The sequence below is a fragment of the Chiloscyllium punctatum genome, chromosome 39 (assembly GCF_047496795.1).
Source record: "Chiloscyllium punctatum isolate Juve2018m chromosome 39, sChiPun1.3, whole genome shotgun sequence".
Lineage (NCBI taxonomy): Eukaryota > Metazoa > Chordata > Chondrichthyes > Orectolobiformes > Hemiscylliidae > Chiloscyllium > Chiloscyllium punctatum.
The window spans coordinates 60,306,801-60,328,703 of NC_092777.1; the positions used below are offsets into that span (position 1 = coordinate 60,306,801).

Genomic DNA, 21,903 nt, shown 5'->3' on the forward strand with positions numbered 1-21,903 from the left:
GACTGCAGATGCTGGAAAGAAAATACTGGATTAGTGGTGCTGGAAGAGCACAGCAGTTCAGGCAGCATTCAACGAGCAGCGCGTTGGATGCTGCCTGAACTGCTGTGCTCTTCCAGCACCACTAATCCAGTTGTACCTAACTATTCTAACCGTATTTTCCAGCACTTGGCCCAAAGCCTTGTATGACTTGCACATCTAAACACTTCTTCAACATAATGACGGGTTATACCTCTCCCACCATTCTAGGCAATGATTTCCAGATTCCTCCCACCCTTTGGGTGAAATGCTTTTCCTCATATCCCCTCTAAACCTTCCCTTAAATCCATTGTCCTCTCCCCCCCCCGCCATTCCTTGATTCCTCCACCAGGTGGAGAAATCTCTTCTGTGACCATCCTACCTAAACCCTTCATAACTTGATGCATTTCAAACATGTTCCCCTTCAGCCTCCTCTGCTCTAAGGAAAACAACTCGTCTGTCCAATCTCTGAAACTCTCCGGCCCAGGCAACATCCTGGGAACGTTCGTCTGGGCCTGCTCCAGTGTAATCACATCCCTCCTATAATATAGACTCCAGAATTGCACACAATACTCTAACAGTGGTCTGAGCAATGTTTTATACTGTTCCAGCCAAACCTCCCTGCTCTTCAACTCAATGCCTCAGTTCATTAAGAACAACCGTCCCATATGCCTTCTTTACCACTTTATCTGCCTGTCCGATTACCTTAAGGGGCCAGTGAAAATGCAGGCCAGATACTCAGCGCTTCCCAGGGTCATACTGTTATTCACGTATTCCCTAGCTTTCCTTGTCCTTCCAAGTGCATCACCTCACATTCATGTGGATTGCATTTCATTTGCCACAATTAAAATAAAATTATTCGTATTCGTTCCCTTCCTTACGCCCTTCTGCACCAATCATGAGATCCCCTTGAAAGGAAATCCATTTAAATTTTAGGCATTATAACAGCAGCCACCTAAGGCCCAAGTCAAGCAACTGTAGAATGTTACTGTGCTGCACCCAAAATTCCCAAACTCAGGAAGCAGTGCATCAAAGGAGGAATCCTGCACAGATGGATATTTTCCCTTAAAGCAGGATATTGTCTTATTTTTACCTTGTCTGTCTCTTTCCTTTCGATATTTTCCTAATCAACCTGTTCAGAAATGTTATGACACACTTCTGCAGCAGGGGGGACTTGAACCCAGACCTCCTGGCCCAGTGTTACCACAATACCACCCTTTGTTTTCTCATCCATTGCCATTTTCCCACTAAGCAACAGGTCTGAGTGATGGATATTGTTTGATATTATTGAGTGAACAGTAAGCTGCAGTACTTTAAACCGTATTACCCTGTGACAGTGCATGTAGAAACTGTGCATCGGCTTGTAATCATAATCTCTGAATAAACTCTGGCTCTCTCACCTATAAATAATCCCCTTCTTATGCAGGAAGAAGAGTCCCACTGCGATCTCAGCTGCATAGAACCTGGAAGACAGAAAACAGGAACAATTAGCCATGAAATGTCCAAATATTCCACATTTTAAATTTCAAATCTTTCAACCAAAATGGATCATCATGGAGTATTCTACTTGAAGTTAGAGGAAGTGTTTTGTCTAATTTTGCAAGTATTAAATGGTTTTAAACTGCCTTCATAACCTACTGAAAATACAACGATGGTCAATGAAACACGATAGCCTTACATTTTACACTGAAATGGGGAGAGAGGAGGCGTGGGGGAGGGGTGTGGTTAGGTGAGAGATAATCCCATTTATCTCTTAGCCCCCGGCCCACAAGTCTCATTCCTGCTCCTCGGATGCTGCCTGACCTGCTGTGCTTTTCCAGCACCACACTCTCGACTCTGATCTCCAACATCTGCAGTCCTCCCTTTCTCCTGGGGGGGTTAGATGGCATAGGTTAGGGGATGCGGAGTCAGTGACGGGGGAGGGGTGAATGCTTTGATTTGATTTACTGTAGTCACATATACCTGAGTACAGTGAAAAATGTTGTGCCTGCAGTTCTTGGCAGATCATAACATCCAAGCACACAAAGATCATAGGGTGCTTCAACAGAGCAAGGTGGACAGGGTTATGGCTGCACAGGAGGTGCAGAAAGCAAGATCAACATTAGGTTTAAAATTAGAGAGGTCCATCAGTTGGATAACGGCTGGGAAGAAGCTGATCTTGAACTGTGTGTGTGTGTGTGTGTGTGTGTGTGTGTGTGTGTGTGTGTGTGTGTGTGTGTTCAAACTTCTGTATCTTCTGCCTGATGGGAGAGAGTGGCATAAATAGATGGGAGAGGCTTGTGGGCAAGGCCACAACTGGGGGGGGATTATTGAGTGGAGAGGGGTCAACTAGGTGGGAAGCTGAAGCTTATTATGATCCCACAACAACCGAATACTTTGAGGAGCAGGAATGGGCCGGTACATTCTTCCCTTGACAAAGTTTACTTCCTGGGTCAGAAAGCTCACTGTTTCCTGACCTTGTCATTCAGACCGAAGCAACCCAGGGACACTGGAGTACATGAGGAAACACAGTTCATGTCCCATCACTCCGCCATGAAGTGTGTGGCTACATAGACACTGGAGTTAATACCGAATATTACACTGGAACAGTGAAGCATAAACATGGTGAGAACTCAGCAAGATTCGAATCAGGGAAATCATGGGAGATGTGCTTACACTGCCTGCGGTTCCTTGAACTTGCCAACTTGCTGAATGTGGTACATCAGGTCCCCACCGTTTACATATTCCATAACAAAATACAGGCGATCCTGAAATGGAAGGTGAGAGCCATATGAGCAGGAGAAAATCTCCCTAATCAGCTGCAATCAAATTGCAATATTCGGCAGAATTTGTAGAATAGCATTTCCACTAAATATACTCACAAATTTGAACTGCAGAAGAGAAACTAGCCTGAGTCAGATACTGCGTTGTGTCTGTTGTTAATCAGGACAAGAATTTGAAAGGAAATCAGAAAAACAGCAATCTGCTCAGGTATAAAAAAGGCTGTGGCTAGAGTTAACCAAAGGAGATTACAATACAACCTTGATTATCCGAACCTCAATTATCTGAAATTTGAAATATCCAAACAAGATCTCAAGGTCCCGTAAAAACGACATTAGGCAACTTAGCATTCAGTTAAACGGCATTATAGTGTGCATTGCCAAATAACCAATAACCGGCACTCACAAATCACTGCTTGTTTCCGGTTATCCGAACAATCGGTTATCTGAACAAAATACTCCCTGTCTGTCTCGTTCAGATAATCAAGGCTCAACTGTATTGGATACAGGGTCAGCTTGCTGGTCAGTAACAACCTTTGAAGCCTGGAGCAGAGCAAGACTGTGGGTTTTCACCTCCTGCTTCCCTTTGTCCCTTCCAAATGTGTTCTGTGGAACTAAACACATGGGAAAGTTGTGGGAAGGCTATGAACTGTTCGAAAGAAGCCCATGGGTGCTATATGTTCAGTGTAGCTCTCAAATTATGTTCCATTCTACACTGCACCCCCATATTTACATCACCATCTGATGAGGGACTAGTAACTTTTATTTTTTCCTTAAAGTAGGCAAGCTGAGAGGTCCAGGGGACTTACTAAGAAAGCAAAGCCAGAGGATTCCACAGTCTTGAGCAGAAAACAATACTTTACAACATCAGAACGATTTGATACATTCTATAACACATGTACAAGTTATAACTAACACCCAGAATCAACATGTGGGCAATAGGGGTAAAAGATCTGATCAAACATCCTCCAGCATATTTCAAATCAGAAATATGATCAAGAGAGTTCCTGCAGATTTCTCACTAATTTCCCCCTAATGTTATTGATATTGTGAGTCATCTCAAAGCTTCTTCACTCTTGTCGCATCTGGCCTTGAAATTCCTTGCTAAGAACTGCTTTGCCACAGACTGCCTCAATGACACCTTCTGTCCTCATTAATCATCCTCCCTCTCCTGGCATATGTTCCACTGGACTCTCAAACTGTACTCCAGTGCTCATTCGGTAACCTCTCCAGCTCGTCACCAATAGCAAGCTTCACCCAGCCACTCATGCCTTGGGTTTTTCTCCGAGTTGGAATTGTATTCAGTTGCCTGCAGCAAGAACAGCTTCTTGGCTTCTCAACCCTCCCTCTCAGTGGTACTGAGTTATGAGCAGCATATGGCTTTCCCTTAGCTTCCAGGGCTTCCCTGAGCCCTCACTAAGCACAGCCATTCAATGTAGTAGGTCTTACCCAAATCTTTCATGACACAAAGCTGCTTGTTTCATCAGCACTAACAGGGAGTCTCTGTCTGCTTCTCCAGCTAACTGCCTCATTTTGTCCCCTCTGAACTCCTCCACAGTGACCCCTGCAATATCCTGAGTGATCTACAGTAGACCATGCAAGTGGCTCAGCCCTGTTTCTGCACACAATCAGATTTAACCAATTCACAACTCTTCAGATTCTGAACGTTACTATACACAGGGTAAGAGCTTCTGAGCACTAAAGTGCTTACAAAATGAAGGGTTCATCATGATTTTATAAATTCAAGCGATTTTTGAACGTTTGAAGAAAGATCAGGGTTGTTTGTTGGCAGGTGATGCCGCATTTCTGTGCCCTCAGTGAATTTCTTTAGGTTCTGGTAACTGAAGGTCTTCCTCTGCATTGTGCTGGGAAATCAATCCACTTCAGGTCAGGACACAGAGAGAGGACAGAAGGGTCACAGCCTCCTGGGTCTGTCTGCAGTGTTGCAGACCAAAGGGTCTGTCTCCAGAACTTGGTCACCAGGGTGAGCTGACAAAGACCTGAGGAGGGCAATGGAGCTACGCTGGGTCTCTCCTTAATCAGAGAGACTCAAGGATTAATAAAGGAGAGGGATGGAGAAACAGAGGGAACTTGAATTAAATCAAAGCAGAAATAAATAGTGGATACAGAGAGAGCGCAGAGAGGGCCACAAGGCTGGAGAATTGCAAACATTAAAGCCTTGTCCAAGATCAGGTTAAACCCAGTAGTTAAAGGCCAGTCAGTTTGCTTCAGTGTTGGAAAGCTTATGGAAACAATTATTCAGGATAGAATTAGTCTCATTTGGAAAAGAGTGGGTCGATTTGGAAGATTCGTTATGGATTTCTGAAGAAGAAATCACACTTGACTAACATCCTGGAGTTTTTTGAAGCGGTAACAGAAAGTATCAATGAGGGTAACAGTGTTCTTGATTTGCAATTGATACAGTATCCCACATCAGACTGGTGAAAGGTTATAGACCATGAGAGGTGGTGATAGAGATTTGCAAAAGCATGAGTGGGCTGGACAGGCTGGATAGGGAGAAATTATTCCTGATCGTAAGAGGGTCATGAACAAGGCAGAATAGATTTAAAGTAATTTTCAAAAGGAGCAAATGCGATGTGTGATAAAAATGTTTCACACAGAGTTGTTAGGATATGGAATGCATTGCCAGGAAGTGGAGTGGAAACAGGTTCAATTGAAACATTAGATGGCATTATACAATTACTTGGATAGAAATAACAAGCAAAGATATGGGAGAAGGAGGAGGAAACTGGCACTAGGTATGTTGCTCATTTGAAGCTGTTTGTGAGCACAGCCAGGTTAACAAAGTTAAAAATCACACAACACCAGGTTATAGTCCAACAGGTTTATTTGGAAGTACTAGTTTTTGGAGCGCTGCTCCTTCATCAGGTGGTTGAGCTAGTGTGCTTCCGATTAAACCTGTTGGACTATAACCTGGTGTTGTGTGATTTTTAACTTTGTGCACCCCAATCCAACACCGGCATCTCCAAATCAGCCAGGTTAAGACTGAAAAATCCAGCACAATCCGGAGGGGGGGGGGGGGGGGGGGGAGGGAAAGAGCAGGCCATTTGGCCCTTCTACCATTCAATATGATCGTGGCTTATCACCCAACTCAGTCCCGTGTTCCTGCTTTCACCCCATATCCTTTGACCCCTTCAGCCCTAAGATCTACATCTAACTCCTTCTTGCAAACATTCAATGTCTTGGCCTCCACTGCTTTCTGGGGCTGAGAAAATACAATAATTTGACCGATCTGATCCAGCAATTCTGTATGGTTTTTGTTACAGTGACCTCATATCAGACTAGGGCAACTGTGCAAAGCCCTCCCAGGCCTGTGCGTTAATCTGCAACCCTTCCTCCGCCATTTGTGAACTCCTGCTGTGCAAAATGTTGGCTGCCTCATTTACCCAAGAGCAAACACAATTGAAGAGTAATTCAAAGGCTATGAAGTTCTTCTGGATCCTCCTGTGAATGTGCAAGGTGCTTTACAAATGTAAGTTTTTACTGTTTATTGTTTCCTGACACAATCCCAACATCCAGTTTAGTTTTTCCATCACGTTGCTCCACCTGTGGTTTCACACATCGGGACAATCTGCTACAATCATTTTCAAGCTATGCTGCATTTCACTACACTCTGTATTAATGCTGAACCTAACACTCAGCTCAAAATTAAGACACAACCCACTGGGTGTTAATAATACCTGATCAACACTGTCTCACTGCAAGGATGACACAGCTTAATTATGATGGAATTCATCACATCTACTGCAGGTCGTTTCAATTTTTAAATGCTGGTGTTGGCACAAAGATAGATCAGTTTGCTCAGAGAGTCCAAAGTAGACGATTAACATTTCAAGGCTTTGGTGAGACCATACCTAGAGTATTGTGTGCAATTTTGGTCTCCTTACTGTAGAAAAGATACATCTATCACAGAAGGAGTGCAGCAAAGGCTCACCAGGCTGATAGCTGAGATGATATGTTTGTCGGATAAGGAATGATTGGGTGTTCTAGGTTTGTATTCACTGGAGTTTCGAAAAATGGGAAGGGATCTGATTGAAACGTGCCCAATTCTGACTGGGTTGGACAGGCTGAATGCTGAGGGTGGTTTAAAACGAGGGGTAACAGTCTCAGAACATGAACAAGGCTATTTAAAACAAGGGGTGATGGTCTCAGAACATGGGCAAAGCTGTTTAAAAATGAGGTGAGGAGAGATTTCTTCACTCAGAGGGTGGTGAGGCTGTGGAAATCTCTGCAGCTGGAGACTGTGCAGGCCAAGATATAGAATATATTTAAGATAGAAACAGATAGATTTCTATAGGTGTCATGGGGTATGGGGAGATGCTGTTGACATGGAGTATCAACCCATGCTCATGCTGAGTGGTGGAGTGGGATTTGACGGGCTGAATGGCCTCCTCCTACCTTCTAAGTTTTCACCAAATGATTTATAATAAACACCCTGAGATGGACCCTGATTGGTGCATTTGCATTCGAGCTACCAAAGCTGGAATAATGTAGTCTGGTAACTATGACAATATCACCACAGTACTCAAATTTACTTTTCTGTCTCTCTTTTTCCACTACTGAGAATTAGCTAAAGGGTTAGTGGAAAGGAAAAAGATACTTTTTCGTTTTAGGTTTCTGTCCAACCTCAAATGTTAGATCAATCTGTTATGAAGATGTCGGGTACTGTACCTTTAAGAGAGTTAAAAGCTAGCAGAACTACCTGACACAGCACCAAGCGTTCTGAACATTTGGTCAGACAGCTATATTAGCTTGGTTGCCAGGATACAAAAACAAATTCAAATTCAGCCAATCAGTTTAAATTATGCCCCAAGATACCAAACTCCAATCAAGTTTGAATTTAATATTTTGACATTTTTAAAACCCATGAAATGGTCTGATGTTTTGGGGTATAAATCTCAGACGTTTTGAACAGTTACCCAGAACGCTAAAGAGTAGCAAAGAGAACGGCCAAAATACCAACAGATGTAGGTTGCTAGTCAGAACTCTCTGAGAGGTACCTGTCTGGAGAAGGAGTGTGCACAATAACAAAAACACCGGCACTGACCTGGAGAGCAAATCTACAAAGGAAGCTACAAAGATTTGACCACTGGCTGGTTTTGAAATTTGAATTTTTTGTAAATCTTAATCTGGGGTTTTATTGGACCAGTATTGTAGAGGGGGAGATAAAAGATACATTTGGAGAAAGGAGTTATAAATAGTTGTTAAATAATATTCTCTGTTAGACTTAAAGAATAAAGTTCTTAATTTTTTTTGTACTTTAAATATTGACTTTGGGATAGTTCTTTGCCTCTTGAATTTTCACAATTACAGCACGAAATAAGTCTTTTCTGTGTGGCTAGTTTAAATTAGCAGAGGGGTCTACCCCGTGCCGTAACAAATCCATTCACGTGATAAGATGCTGTTGAACAATGTATTCATGTGCTACATTAAGAATGGCCTTGTGTTATGGGGCTCCTGGTAAAGACTTGACAAACCTATCTTGCTGACACTATGTACAGGCAGTAGATAATGATTTTCGTTCCATTGACTGGAGTTGGATTGGAACCCAATATCTCACACTTTACAACATCTGGAGCTAGATTTTAAATATAAGCTTTTTAACAAAATTGTTCATAGGATGTGGGCATTGCTGGCCAACATTTATTGCCTGTCACTGGTTGCCCTTGTGAATCTGCCTTCTTGAACCAGTACATGTTGTGACCCAGCGACACTAAGAAACAGCAATATTTTTCCAAGTCAGGATAGTGAGTGGTTCAGAGGTGAACTCACTCCCTGATGCCCCTATCTACCTGGTGCCCTAGTGTTCTAGGTGTTTTTTTTATTCATTGAAGTAGGTTTGGAATATGCTGTCTGGGTCATCTTAGTTACTGAAGTACAGCTTGCTACAAAGACAAATACAGCAAACAGCAGACTCGTCCCACAAACAGCACATCAGTGACTAGGTAATTTGGTTTTGACGGTACAAAAACAGAAAGTTGCTGGAAAAGCTCAGCAAGTCTGGCAGCATCTGTGAACAGAAATCAGAGTTAATGTTTCGGGTCCGGTGACCCTTCCTCAGTTTCTGATTTACAGCATCTGCAGTTCTTTTGATTTTAATTTTGTTTCCATGGTATTGACTGTGAGAGGAGTATCAACCAGAAAACTGGGAGTACTCCCTTATCATTGTCTTAGCATTCTGCGCATCCATCTGAGGGGATAGAATTGAACATTTCATCAGAAAATAGCACTCTGACAGTGTTGTTAGGCGTTGCACACATCCAGGCAAGTGAATAGTATTCTGTCACATTCCTGACTTGTGCCTAAGATCCAGTTTATTTCTGTTCAAAGGTAACTCCCAGGATATTGATAACGGAAGACTCTGTGATGGCAACGTTAAAGAATGTCACAGGGAGCTGGTTAGAATCTCTGATCGGAGATGGTCATCATACGGCTTTTGTTTGGCACAAATATAACTTGTCATTTAGCCAACCCATGATCAAATACTTGTTACACGTGGGATCAGGCAGTTTCATTATCTGAGGAGTTGCAACATTGTGAAATCAGCTTTGAACATCCCCAACTCTGATTTTATACAGTGGGCAGTTAAAGGTGATTATGTCCAGCATACTTTGCTCAGAGCAACTCTTGCAGTAATGCCCTGTAGCTGGGACAATTGCCTTTCGATAACCATAACCATCTTGCCTGGTGCTTGATGTCTTCAGGCAATAGAAATGTCTCCCACCTCCTGCTCCAACCGGCTTCAATTTCAATTCTTATTGACTTCCATTGATCAAACGCTGCTTTGATGTTGAGGATAGTCACCTTATCTCTTACCACAACTTTTACAAAACACATGAGCTGGGGCAAACTACTGCAGATGCTAGAATCTGTACTGAAAACACAACATGTTGGAGATCACAGCAGGTCAGGCAACATCCATGGAGAGAGAACAAGCTAATGTTTCGTGTTCAGATGATGAGGAAGTCATTATATAAATGTCATACAAGTCAGGAGTGTGATGGAATATTCCCTGTTTGCCTGGATGGGTGCAACTCAAAAAGCTTGACACCATCCAGGACAAAGCAGCTCCTGCTTGATTGTCACCACATCCACAAGCATTCTCTCCCTCTTCCGCCGATGCTCAGGAGCAGCAGTATGTGCAACTTACAAGACGCACCACAGAAAGATTTCACCAAAGATCTTTACACAGCACCTTTCAAGCCCAAAACTACTTCCATCCAGAAGGCAGCAGATATACGGGAACATCACCACCTACAAGATCTCCTCTGAGCCGCTCACCATCCTGACTTGGAAATATATCGCCGTCCCTTCAGTGTCACTGGGTCAGAACCATGGAATTCCCACCCTAAGGGCACTGCGGACGCACCTAAACTAACAGGCGACCGTGGTTCAAGGAGGCAGCTCACCACCACCTTTTGAAGGTCAGCGAGAGACAGGCAGTAAACGCTGCTCCCCCTCCCCCAGTGACGCCCACACGCTATGAATACATTTTTATTTAAGGAGTTTTGACTCTTTTCTCACTGAAATATTTTGTGACTGTCTTGTTGCTAAATTTGGTTTGAAAATTCATCCTCCCCTTCCCCCACCTCATAGCTTTCTAACAGCATGTTCATCTCCTCTATCACTTCAGACTCACACGCCAGGCAGTGGGACTAGTTTGTGCTTAACATCAGGAGTGGATGCTCAATTTTCACAAGTTGGTATGAAGCCATCTCAAATAATTCTGATTTTCTCTGCATGATCTCCAATATCAAATCAGGCTTTTCAAAAGCAATTATCTAGATTGGATTTGTCGTGGCAATGTGTTACGGATTGTCAACAGGTGAAGTGAACAAACATTTTTAGACTTTAACTTTGTTTTAAAGTCATTCTCAAAGTTATCACTGTATTTGTTACTGCTTCCCTCCAGGATGTTTGAGAGACAGCAAAGGAAAACAAAAAAAGAAAAGCTTACATTTATATAGCACCCTTACAATGTGTTGCAGCCAATTCTGATGTGTCCAAAATTAAAACAGTAAATGTAAATAAGATAATCACAAATAAATGCAGCAGGAAATTCAGGTTTTTATTTACTCAGAGGGTGGCTAGAATGTGCAAGCGGGAACGATATACTTCAGGAGAAACTGAACAAGTCGAGATGACAGAAAGGGAGAGAAGGTGGTGTTAATAGTTCTGGATGAATCAAGGCAGGAAAAGGCATATTTGGACCAGTATGAACCAGAGGGGCCAGATGGCCTGCTCCTGAGCTCCAAAGCTCTGTGTAAAGTATAATCTGACAAGTGTTTCCAGATTCATAGAGACGTACAGCACGGAAACAGAGTCTTCTGTCCAACTCATCCACACTGACCACATATCCTAGATAAATCTAGTCCCATTTACCAGCACTTGACCCATATCCCTCCAAACCCTTCCTATTCATATACACATCAGATGCCTTTCAAATGCTGTAATTGTACCAGCCAACACCACTTCCTCTGGCAACTCATTCCACACATGCACTACTCTCTGCGAGAGAAAGTTGCCACTTTGGTCCCTTTTATATCTTTCCCCTCTCACCCCTTATGCTCTCTTGTTCTGGAGACCCCCCCCCCCACCCCAGGGAAAATACTTCGTCTATTTATCCTATCCACGCCCCTCATGATTTTATAAATCTCTATAAGATCACCCCTCAGCCTCCGACACTCCAGGGAGGCCTATTCAGTCTCTCCCTGTAGCTCAAATCCTTCAACCCTGGCAACATCCTTGTAAATCTTTTCTGAACCCTTTCAATTTTAACAACATTTTTCCGATAGGAAGAAGACCAGAATTACACACAATATTCCAACAGTGGCCTAACCAATGTCCTGTACAGCTGCAACATGACCTCTCAACTCCTGTACTCAATACTCTGACCAATAAAGGAAAGCATACCAAATGCCACCTTCACTATCCTATCTACCTGCAACTCCACTTTCAAGGAGCTATGAACCTGCACTCCAAGGTCTCTTTGTTCAGCAACACTCCCTAGGACCTTAACATTACGTGTATCAGTCCTGCTAAGATTTGCTTTCCCAAAATGCAGCACTTCGCATTTATCTGAACTAAACTCCATTTGCCACGCCTCAGCCCATTGGCCCACCTGATCAAGATCCTGTTGTAATTTGAGGTAACCTACTTCGCTGTTCACTATACCCCCAATTCTGCAAACTTACTAATTTAAACAAAACTGAAAATATGGGCGTGGAGTTATGGGCACTGTGAGTTTTCACCAAACTGAACACCTTGCTTGTGTCATTTTGAAACAGCACCCTCATTTTCAGTTAGACCTGTCAAAACAGACCGATACCCGATTAAAAATAATCCTTCCTCCGCGCTGAAACTGGTTCAACAATTTTCTGAACTTTCAACTGAAGCGATTAAACAGCATGTCCCTTGGCGAGCAGTTTGTGTGACGTACTCTTTGTGGGGTTGGACACTCACCGAAGTTTGAAAACAAGAATGTAGATGTGTTAGGAAGTGGGGCTTGTCCATCAGGGCAAGGACCCTCTTTTCAATCATGGTGCATTCTACATCATCGTCCTGAATTACCACATCTTTCTTCAAGATTTTGATAGCGTATAGCTCATTGGTCCCCTTCCTCTCTGACAGCATGACCTGGAGAACGGAAACAATGAGTATCAATAAGGAACTGCACACAATCAACTGCTGATACTCACCAGATGCTGTCACAGGTCACGAAAAAAGCACTATTTAAACACAGTTCATTCCTTGCTGCTTTTCAAAACGGAATTGCAACTTTCCAGATGCTGTTTCTTTCAGCTAAATTCCTGATTGCGTTATTGGTCAACAATTTCATCTATTATGAGTCAACAATTGCTCAAAACACTTTACACTTCATTACAGCCGGTGTCTCACCAGTCCAGCATGGGATTAATACAAAGTGAATTATTCTCACCCACTTCGTTTTGATTTAACACGCCACACAGGTACTGATACTGTGGCTGTTCGTTTACACCAACCAGGGGCAGGACCAGAATTCACAGGCCCCAGCCCTGACTCCCCTGCCCAACCTAAGGGAGTAGCAACCCCACCCCCACCCCAACCCAACAGGGCACCTGGCTATTGGGCACTGATGTCTACCCCATCCCGGGCCCTGGCACTAAAACTCAGGCACTAATCAAGTCCGTGGCTGTCGACAAGTTGAAAGCTCACATGAGCCAATACATCCCTCCCACCAGTGCAATGTCCAGGTCATGGGAATAAGCCATGAAGCAGAAACACCCGCTGATCTCAAAGGAAGAGCCCATAAAGATTCAGCAGTTTCTGTGGGGAAATTACCCCCTTTTCTAACATCAGTTTGAATCCGGTGCCAGATCCAAGGGATCTCCTGGTGTACCAACAGGCATGATGTCCTGGAGCAGGATAAGCAGCCAATCACGTCAAAGTAACCTCACCGACAGCAAACCAGGAAGTGAACAGCACTGTCGCCCTTCACATTTAATATTCAGTCTTACAGCTGGTGGAATAAATGATTGGGTCACACAGTTTGGATTAAGGTAGAAGATAAAATATAATGATTACGTGTACTTTTATTTTCCAAGTATGAGGAATTTGTCATAATGGAGCAAGTGGAATGGGCTGAGGAGTGGCAGGTGGAGTTTAATTAAGATAAATGTGTGGTGCTGCATTTTGGAAAGGCAAATCATGTCCGTGACTCTCAACAAGCTGAAAGCTCATGTGAGGCCAATATATCCCTCCCACTTATACACTTAATGGTAAGTCCTAGGCAGTGTTGCTGAACAAAGAGACCTTGGAGTGCAGGTTCATAGCTCCTTGAAAGTGGAGTCGCAGGTAGATAGGATAGTGAAGAAGGCGTTTGGTATGCTTTCCTTTATTAGTTAATGCATTGAGTATAGGAGTTGGGAGGCTGCTCAGAAAATTGATTAGGTCACTTTTGGAATACTGCATTCAATTCTGGTCTCCCTCCTATTGGATGTTGTTAAACTTGAAAGGGTTTGGAAAAGATTAACAAGGATGTTACCAGGGTTAGAGGGTTTGAGCTATAGTGGGAGGCTGGAACTATTTTCCCTGGAGCGTCAAAGGCTGAGGGGGTGACCTTATAGAGGTTTATAAAATCATGAGGGGCATGGATAGGGTAACTAGACAAGGTCTCTTCTCTGGGATGAGGGAGCCCAGAACTAGAGGGCATAGGGTTAAGGTGAGAGGGGAAAGATATAAAAGGGACAACGTTTTCACGGAGAGGGTGGTATTTGGAACAAGCTGCTAGAGGAGGTGGTGGAGACGGGGTACAACTACATTCCAAAGGCATCTGGATTGGTACATGAAAGGAAAGGTTTCGAGTGATATGGGCCAAATACTGGCAAATTAGACCAGATTAAATTAGAATATTTTGTTGGCATGGATGAGTTGGACTGAAGGGTCTGTTTCCATGCTGTACATCTCCAAATATAAAATTCCTCCTTCAGTGAGCAATAATTATGAACTTATCATGGATTTGAAAACTTAGAAACACACCATTCAAAAGGTGCAACTTTTTCAGAGGTTTTTATAGCAAGGCTAACAATATATGGGGGGAGTTCTGATCAGCAATTTCCATTCATTGTTATCTTTCAACAATGAATTGTGGGATGGCTGACAGCCATCTCCTCGTTGCCTTGGTGAACTGGGCTATGGTGAGGCTTCCTGAGGATTCTGTCAGCGTCGAAGGAGAAGTGACACCATTATGTCTACTACAAAACCCGAGCCAATCGTGTCAACTGGCTGACTCCTGGAAGAGCCGACAAACCTTTCCAAAGCTCCCTTTGCCCAACACCATTAAGAAGTTGAAGTCCGTGAGATTGACGTGGTCCAAGTTGTTTGTTGGCGAACTTGGTTTCTTCTCAACCGCCTTCTTCCCAGCCGGACCGAGTTTAGCTTTCTGAGGAGGAATCCAAAGGAATAAAATTAACGATGCTTCAGTATTCCTGGAGGCTGGAATATTTGGTCTGTACAAACTGTCCAGTGATGGATTTTAGCAATGTGTAGCTCTCAAAGGGTGAGGACATTGTACACCTCTGTCACCACTTGATGGACTCTCCAGATTTTTATCCAATGCACAAAGTCTTTGGATCCATGCACTAGTTCAAGGACATCATTTCTTTTGACTATTTCCTTCCCCCTACAGCCTCTCCCTCCTGTCAGCACTAACCCCAGCTACGGACGTCTGCAAACTCAACAGAAATACAACAGGCAAGGGAAAGGGAAGAGGGTAGCCATTCTATTTGATTTCCCCTGCACCTTAATCTGGGAAAGTTCACTCCAGCACGAACAGCAACAGCTGGAATGAGAAGACTCAACGCTGAAAAGCCTGAATATAAGCGTAGTGCAGTGGTAGAGTCCCTATCTCTGAGCCAGGAGGCCTGGATTCAAGTCCCAGCTCTCTGGAGGTGTGCCATCACATCACTGAACAGGTTGATTAGAAAGCATCAGAATGAACACGTGACCCAGCGCCTACAGTGACTGGCGATTTACCCCACTAACAGCTTGTGTTTGCCATGCATGCACCTTCACTGGGTTTGATGTATGGGAAGATGGAAGGAAAGTAACCAAAGCTTTTTAAACTAAATTTATGATAAAACATTTCTAAATAACTCCACACTTTTAAACACACACAAAAACAGAAGTTGCTGGAGAAGCTCAGCAGGTCTGGTAGCATCTGTGGGGATAGAAAACACAGTTAATATTTCGAGTCCGGTGACCCTTCTTCAGTTTCTCCAGCAATTTCTGTTTTGGTTTGTTTCAGATCTCCAGCATCCACAGTTCTTTGTGTTATTTTATCACACGTTAAAAAAAAAATCACGTTTGCACAGTATTAAATAAAAAATAAAATGGTCAGGTCTCTTGACAGAGAAAGAATTCAGCTCAAACTGGTGTGTGAGAGAATACCTGTGGGAGGCAACAATGACCTTACATTGTAACATACTGCAAACCTCCAAGCTTCCTCTGATTAAAGAAACAGAACCCAGTCAATCAACTTCCATTCTTTGGCATATCAGAGACGACATTTGTGGATGGTTAGCTCTGAGTATTGAATCAGATCCAAACAACTGACAGAGAGCTTCCAGGCTGTGTGATGTCTCAGATACTTACAACGCGAGCCAAACAACTAATTCCCCACCCCACCGATGTACCACCCAATGAATTCCTCATCGCCGTAGCAACACATGTCGATGCTGGGTGACAGCAAGTACTTTTTTTTGAAAGAGAAGGGTTAGCGCAAAGCCAAAGCTGGGGTGAGAGGTCAAAGGGCTGGATGATGGCCGCCTCAGTCGCCAAATCGGTTATTAATAAGAAGCAGAAAGTGGGTTCTCAAGTGCAATCACTGGATGCAACATATTAACTCTGCTTTCTCTCCCCAGGTGAAACCAGACCTGCTGAGTTTCTCCAGTACTTTCTGCTTTTGCTTCAGAAAAAAGGGTGTCATGTTGACAATACAGGTGCAAATCAGGCTGGGTTTTCAGTGGGGAACCTTGAAATCTGAATAAAGAGAGACTATGAGAACTGACTGGCAGTTAATATAAAAGGGAATCCAGAAGTTTATAAAAGGTAAAAGGGTCACAAGAGGAGGAGTTAGGCTGGTTAGGGATCATAAAGGGATCCGGGCACTGAATCAGAGGACTTGGAGGAGGTAGTTAAATGAACATTTGGCTTCTGCCTTTAACACGAAAGACACTGCTGCCAGAAATACAGTAAGTGAGGTGGTGGTTGGGATACTGGATGGATAAAGAGTGATAGAGAAGCATTAGAAAGGATTGTTATGCTTAAAACTGATAAGATGTGTGTGTGTGTCAGTGTCTGTGTGTATCAGTGTCTGTGTGTCAGTGTGTAGGTTCATGTTTGTGTGTGTGTCTGTGTGCAATGTATCTGTGTCTGTGTGTGCGTGCGTGCACATGTGTGTGTGCGTCCGTCTATCTGTCTGTGCGTATGCATGTCTGTCAGTCAGGGGATAGCAGAGCTGTTCTTGCAGATAGCCAGCATAGATTCCAAAGATTGAATGGCCTCGTTAGTCACTGCGCGATGAGTGCAGTAGGAGTGAGGAGGAAGTGGTGGGGGAGGTGGGTGATGAGTGGAGTGGGAGTGAGGAGGGAGTGGTGGGGGAGGTGGGTGATGAGTGGAGTGGGAGTGAGGAGGAAGTGGTGGGGGAGGTGGGCGATGAGTGGAGTGGGAGTGAGGAGGGAGTGGTGGGGGAGGTGGGCGATGAGTGAGGGAGGAGTGAGGAGGGAGTGGTGGGGGAGGTGGGTGATGAGTGGAGTGGGAGTGAGGAGGAAGTGGTGGGGGAGGTGGGTGATGAGTGGAGTGGGAGTGAGGAGGAAGTGGTGGGGGAGGTGGGCGATGAGTGGAGTGGGAGTGAGGAGGGAGTGGTGGGGGAGGTGGGCGATGAGTGGAGTGGGAGTGAGGAGGGAGTGGTGGGGGAGGTGGGTGATGAGTGGAGTGGGAGTGAGGAGGGAGTGGTGGGGGAGGTTGGTGATGAGTGAGGGAGGAGTGAGGAGGGAGTGGTGGGGGAGGTGGGTGATGAGTGGAGTGGGAGTGAGGAGGGAGTGGTGGGGGAGGTGGGCGATGAGTGGAGTGGGAGTGAGGAGGGAGTGGTGGGGGAGGTGGGCGATGAGTGGAGTAGGAGTGAGGAGGGAGTGGTGGGGGAGGTGGGCGATGAGTGCAGTAGGAGTGAGGAGGGAGTGGTGGGGGAGGTGGGCGATGAGTGCAGTAGGAGTGAGGAGGGAGTGGTGGGGGAGGTGGGTGATGAGTGCAGTAGGAGTGAGGAGGGAGTGGTGAAAGTGCCGTTGTAAGTGACTTTGGAAAAAGCTGTGAGTGGAAACCAGTGCTGATGGGATTGGGGTTTGAAGGAATTGAGGGATGTGCTTATCAGTGATCCCGGGATGGGAAAGGTGCAAGCGGGTGGGTAGCCATGAATCAGAGTGGGAACGTACAGGCAGAGTGGTCTGGGGATGACAGAAAGGCAGTGAACTCACAGAACAGCAAACAAGGGATCCGAAGGAAGGAGATTCTAACCACCATGACCGAGGAACTGACTTAGTGCAGAGCCAGGAGGGAGAAAACAGGGATTTTAAAAGCTGGGGTGGAACAATAGAACAAAAAGAATTGCATTGATTTAGCACCCTTCACAACTGCAGAACTCAGCAAAGTGTTGAACAGCTAATGAAATACTTCTGAAGTGTGAGAAACAGAGCAGCCAGTTTACACAGAGAAACCTGCCACAAACAGTAAGTGTGATAAGGACCAGACAAACTGATGCTGGTATAAAGAGACACACCTATCTGACAGAGTCAGGGTAACATCTCCCAGTTTTTGCCAAAATAATGTCACAGGATCTTTTCCGGAAATCCGAGTAGACACACTGGGCCTTGGTTTTCGAATGTTGCTGCAAGACGGTGCAGCACTCAGTGAAAACTGCACCAGAACATCAGCCAAGATTCTGGGGCAGAACTTAACTCCTGATTCAGATGGGGACGGGTCACTGAATGAGCCACAGTGAACACAGAAGAGAAAGCTCAACGATGTAAAGGTCCTGTCACCTTTATAGCATATTAAAACAACAGACACGGTAGATAAAGATAAACTATTTCCCACTGGTTGGGGATTCTAGAATTATGGAGCATTGTCTAAAATATTCAGGCCAGACTGTCCACTGGGTTGATGACTGGCACTGATCTGACAATAGTTCAGCTCTTTGACATTGCCAGGATAAATGATTACCCAAAGCTTGAAACCAGCACCTGAAAGTTTAAACAGAACTCACAGCACAGACATGAAAGCATCTGGGAGGTTTTGTTTTGTTGACAGAAAGAAGATAGCGACTGAGCTCCATCAAATCAGTGACTCCCCGGGCTGGTGGGAATTTATAAAACCCAGGCACAGCACAACGGTTTCGATACCTGCATCTGCAAATGCAGAGCAAACCACTTCAGCCCAGGACTGGGAGAAACCTGCAGCCGGTCTCTCGATAAACGACTGTCATCAGCACATTCTCCCAGTTGGAAGCCCTGCCCCAACTCACTGGAATTAGCTGTGTATGGAGGGGGTGGTTTGAGAGGGAGCAGGGTCTGTACCCCTCCCCCAGGCAGCCCTGACTCCAGACAGGCTCCTGCTGGGGTCTCAGCAATCACGATGTTCACCTTTTGAAAGATACCTTGTACAAAAAGAGATGTTTAAAAAAAACTCCCGCTGTTTGTGATTATGTTCTGCCTTTTATAAGCAATTATACAAGGGTTGGCTCCTAATCAGAAATCAGCCTGAAGTGAAGCAAGTCGAGTTAATTTTATTGACATCCCAGAAGTCTTGTACAGTAATGCTTTTTACGTGACATTAGCTTGAAGGTTGACACTAATTAGTGAGTTGTACTTGGCAAATCTTTATTCCCTAAATGCGCATTGCTAGGTATTCTGTGATGTGTAATTACAGCAATCTGAGAGTAAGTTAACCCTGCTGTTCAGACTCTGTACTTTGAGATGTTTTTACCTTTACTGTCAGAAATGGTGTGTCAGCTAAGACACAATCCCATGAAGATATTTTTGTTGCGTGGGTGGAAAGGTCAGAATATGTCAATACATCACAGCCTGTTCTAAAGTGGCCTCAAGCACCATCCAGGTACCAGCATTCATGTCTTGGGATTGGGATGGAACATTATTTTCCAGCTTTTCCACACTCCCTCCTACTCAGCAGATGTTTTAGGAACAACTCCACCAATAGCTGTTCACCTCAGCCTTGTGTCCGCATGGAGAGTGGCTAAGGTTGTGTCTTTGTTTAAGGGAGGTTAAGGAGACACCTGTTGTGGGCAAACTGTTGGGGGTGATTCTAAAAGATAGGATTTACAAATAAATAAGAGTCAAAAATTGATTAGGGATAGTCAGCATGATTTTGTGTGTGGTAAATCATCTCTCACAAACTTGACTGAGTTTTTTGAGGCAGTTGCAAAAAGATTGCTGAGGACAGAGCAGTAGATGCTGTTTACTTGGACTTCAGAAAAGCGTTCAATGAGGTTCCGCATGGGAGACAGATTAATAAAGTTAGATCACATGAGATTCAGGGTGAGCTTGCCTATTGAGTACATAATTGGCTTAACAGCAAGTGAGTGGTGGTGGAGGGTTGTTTTTTTGGACTGGAGGCCTGTCACCAGTGATGTCCCACAAGGATCAATTCTGGGTCCTTTTTTGTTTGTCATTTATATAAATGATTTGGAAGAGAACGTAGAAGACATGGTTGGTAAGTTTGTGGACAGCACCAAAATTGGTGGCATAGCATACAGTAAAGGAGGTTTTCTAAGATTACAAAGAGTTCTTGATCAAGTAGGTCAACTGGTTGAAAAATGGCAGATGGCGATCAATCGGGATAAGTGTGGGGTTTTGCATTTTGGTAACAAACGGGGATTGGGCTTATATAATTAGTAGGAAGGCTTTGGGTAGTGTTGTAGACCAACAGGGACCGAGGGCCTCAGGTACCCTTTGAAGTTCACATCATATACAGACAGATTGGTTACAAAGGCATTTGGCATACTTGCTTTCATTTCTCAGTTCTTTGAGTATACAAGTTGGGAAGTCACATAGAGGTTGTACAGGACATTGATGAGGCATCTTCTGGAATACTGTGCCTAGTTCTGGTTGTCCAGTTATAAGAAAGGTATTATTAAACTGGAGAGGCTTCAGAAGAAATGTTGCAGGATGTCGCTAGGTACGGAAGGTTTAAGTTATGAAGAAAGGCTGGATAGGTTGGGACTATTTTCATTGGAGCATAGGAGGTTGAGAGGAGACCCTTGAGAAGCTTATAAAAATAATGAGGGGTAGAGATAGAGTTAATGTGGCTGTCTTTTCCCTCGGATGGGGGAGTTTCAAGAATGAGGGCACAGTTTTAAGGTGAGATGGGAAAGATTTAAAAAGACATGAAAAGCAACTTTTTTTTTACACCGATTTTGTGTGCTGGATGACCCTCCTGATGAAGCGATGGATGTAGGTACAATTACAACGTTTAAAAGATACTTGGATATAGGACAGGTGTGGAGGGATATGGGCCAGGAGCAGGCAAGTGGCACTAGTTTAGTTTGGGATAATGTTCGGCATGGACTAGTTGGACTGAAGGGTCTGTTTCCTTGCTGTTTGACTCTGTGGACAGGTTATGGTTAGCAGGCTATTCGAACACGTGGGCCATCACAGCAAGGTTGGATCCTGTGCTCACTGACATTGTGTGGGGAGGGGTGAGATAATGGTTCTGGCTGGAGCCTCTACCTTTTCAGGAGCTGATGGGGTTGGGATAGTAAAATAAGGGGTGGAGGGTAACTGAGATACAGCAACAAGTGAAATTAGCTTCAATAACTGAAAGATCTTTCATTTGAAATGATGATATTTGCACAATATACACTGACACCCCTGGGATATCATTGCAATTACAGAAACATGGCTCAGGGATGGACAGGACTGGCAGCTTAATGTTTCAGGATACAAATGCTACAGGAAGGATAGAAAGGGAGTCAAGAGAGGAGGGGGGAGTGGCATTTTTATTGAGGGATAACATTACAGCGGTCAACCACCTGATGAAAGAGCAGCGCTCCAAAAGTTAGTGCTTCCAATTAAACCTGTTGGACTATAACCTGGTGTTGTGTGATTTTTAACTTGGTTTCAAAATAGTGATTGAAAAGGATAGACCAGATCTAACAGTCGAAGTTCTAAACTGGAGAAAGGCCAATTTTGATGGTATTAGGCAAAAGCTGATTGGGGGCAGATATTCCAGGTAAAGGGACGGCTGGAAAATGGGAAGCCTTCAGAAATGAGATAATGGAAGTCCAGAGACAGTATCTTCTTGTTAGGGTAAAAGGCAAGACTGGTAGTTTTAGGGAATGCTAGATGATGAGAGAAATTGAGGGTTTGGTTAAGAAAAAGAAGGAACCACATGTCAGGTATAGACCCTCCTTAGAAGAGTATAAAGAAAGTAGGAGTATACTTAAGAGGGAAATCAGGAGGGCAAAAAGGGGACATGAGATAGCTTTGGCAAATGGAATTAAGGAGAATCCAAAGGGTTTTACAAATACATTAAGGACAAAAGGGTAACTAGGGAGAGAATA

General features: G+C 44.1%; 1 protein-coding gene across 4 annotated transcripts in view; it reads right to left on the bottom strand.

The window, feature by feature from the left end:
• The window catches only part of LOC140464124 (protein kinase C alpha type), a 403,957-nt gene that overhangs the window by 60,553 nt on the left and 321,501 nt on the right, over positions 1 to 21,903 (bottom strand). For all 4 annotated transcript variants that reach the window (XM_072558880.1, XM_072558878.1, XM_072558879.1 and 1 more), the window contains 4 exons: positions 14,584 to 14,715; positions 12,258 to 12,431; positions 2,671 to 2,762; positions 1,416 to 1,478 (listed from right to left, as the gene is read on the bottom strand). In XM_072558880.1, coding sequence (XP_072414981.1) covers positions 1,416 to 1,478; positions 2,671 to 2,762; positions 12,258 to 12,431; positions 14,584 to 14,715 — 461 coding nt within the window. The remainder of the gene's footprint in view (positions 1 to 1,415; positions 1,479 to 2,670; positions 2,763 to 12,257; positions 12,432 to 14,583; positions 14,716 to 21,903) is intronic.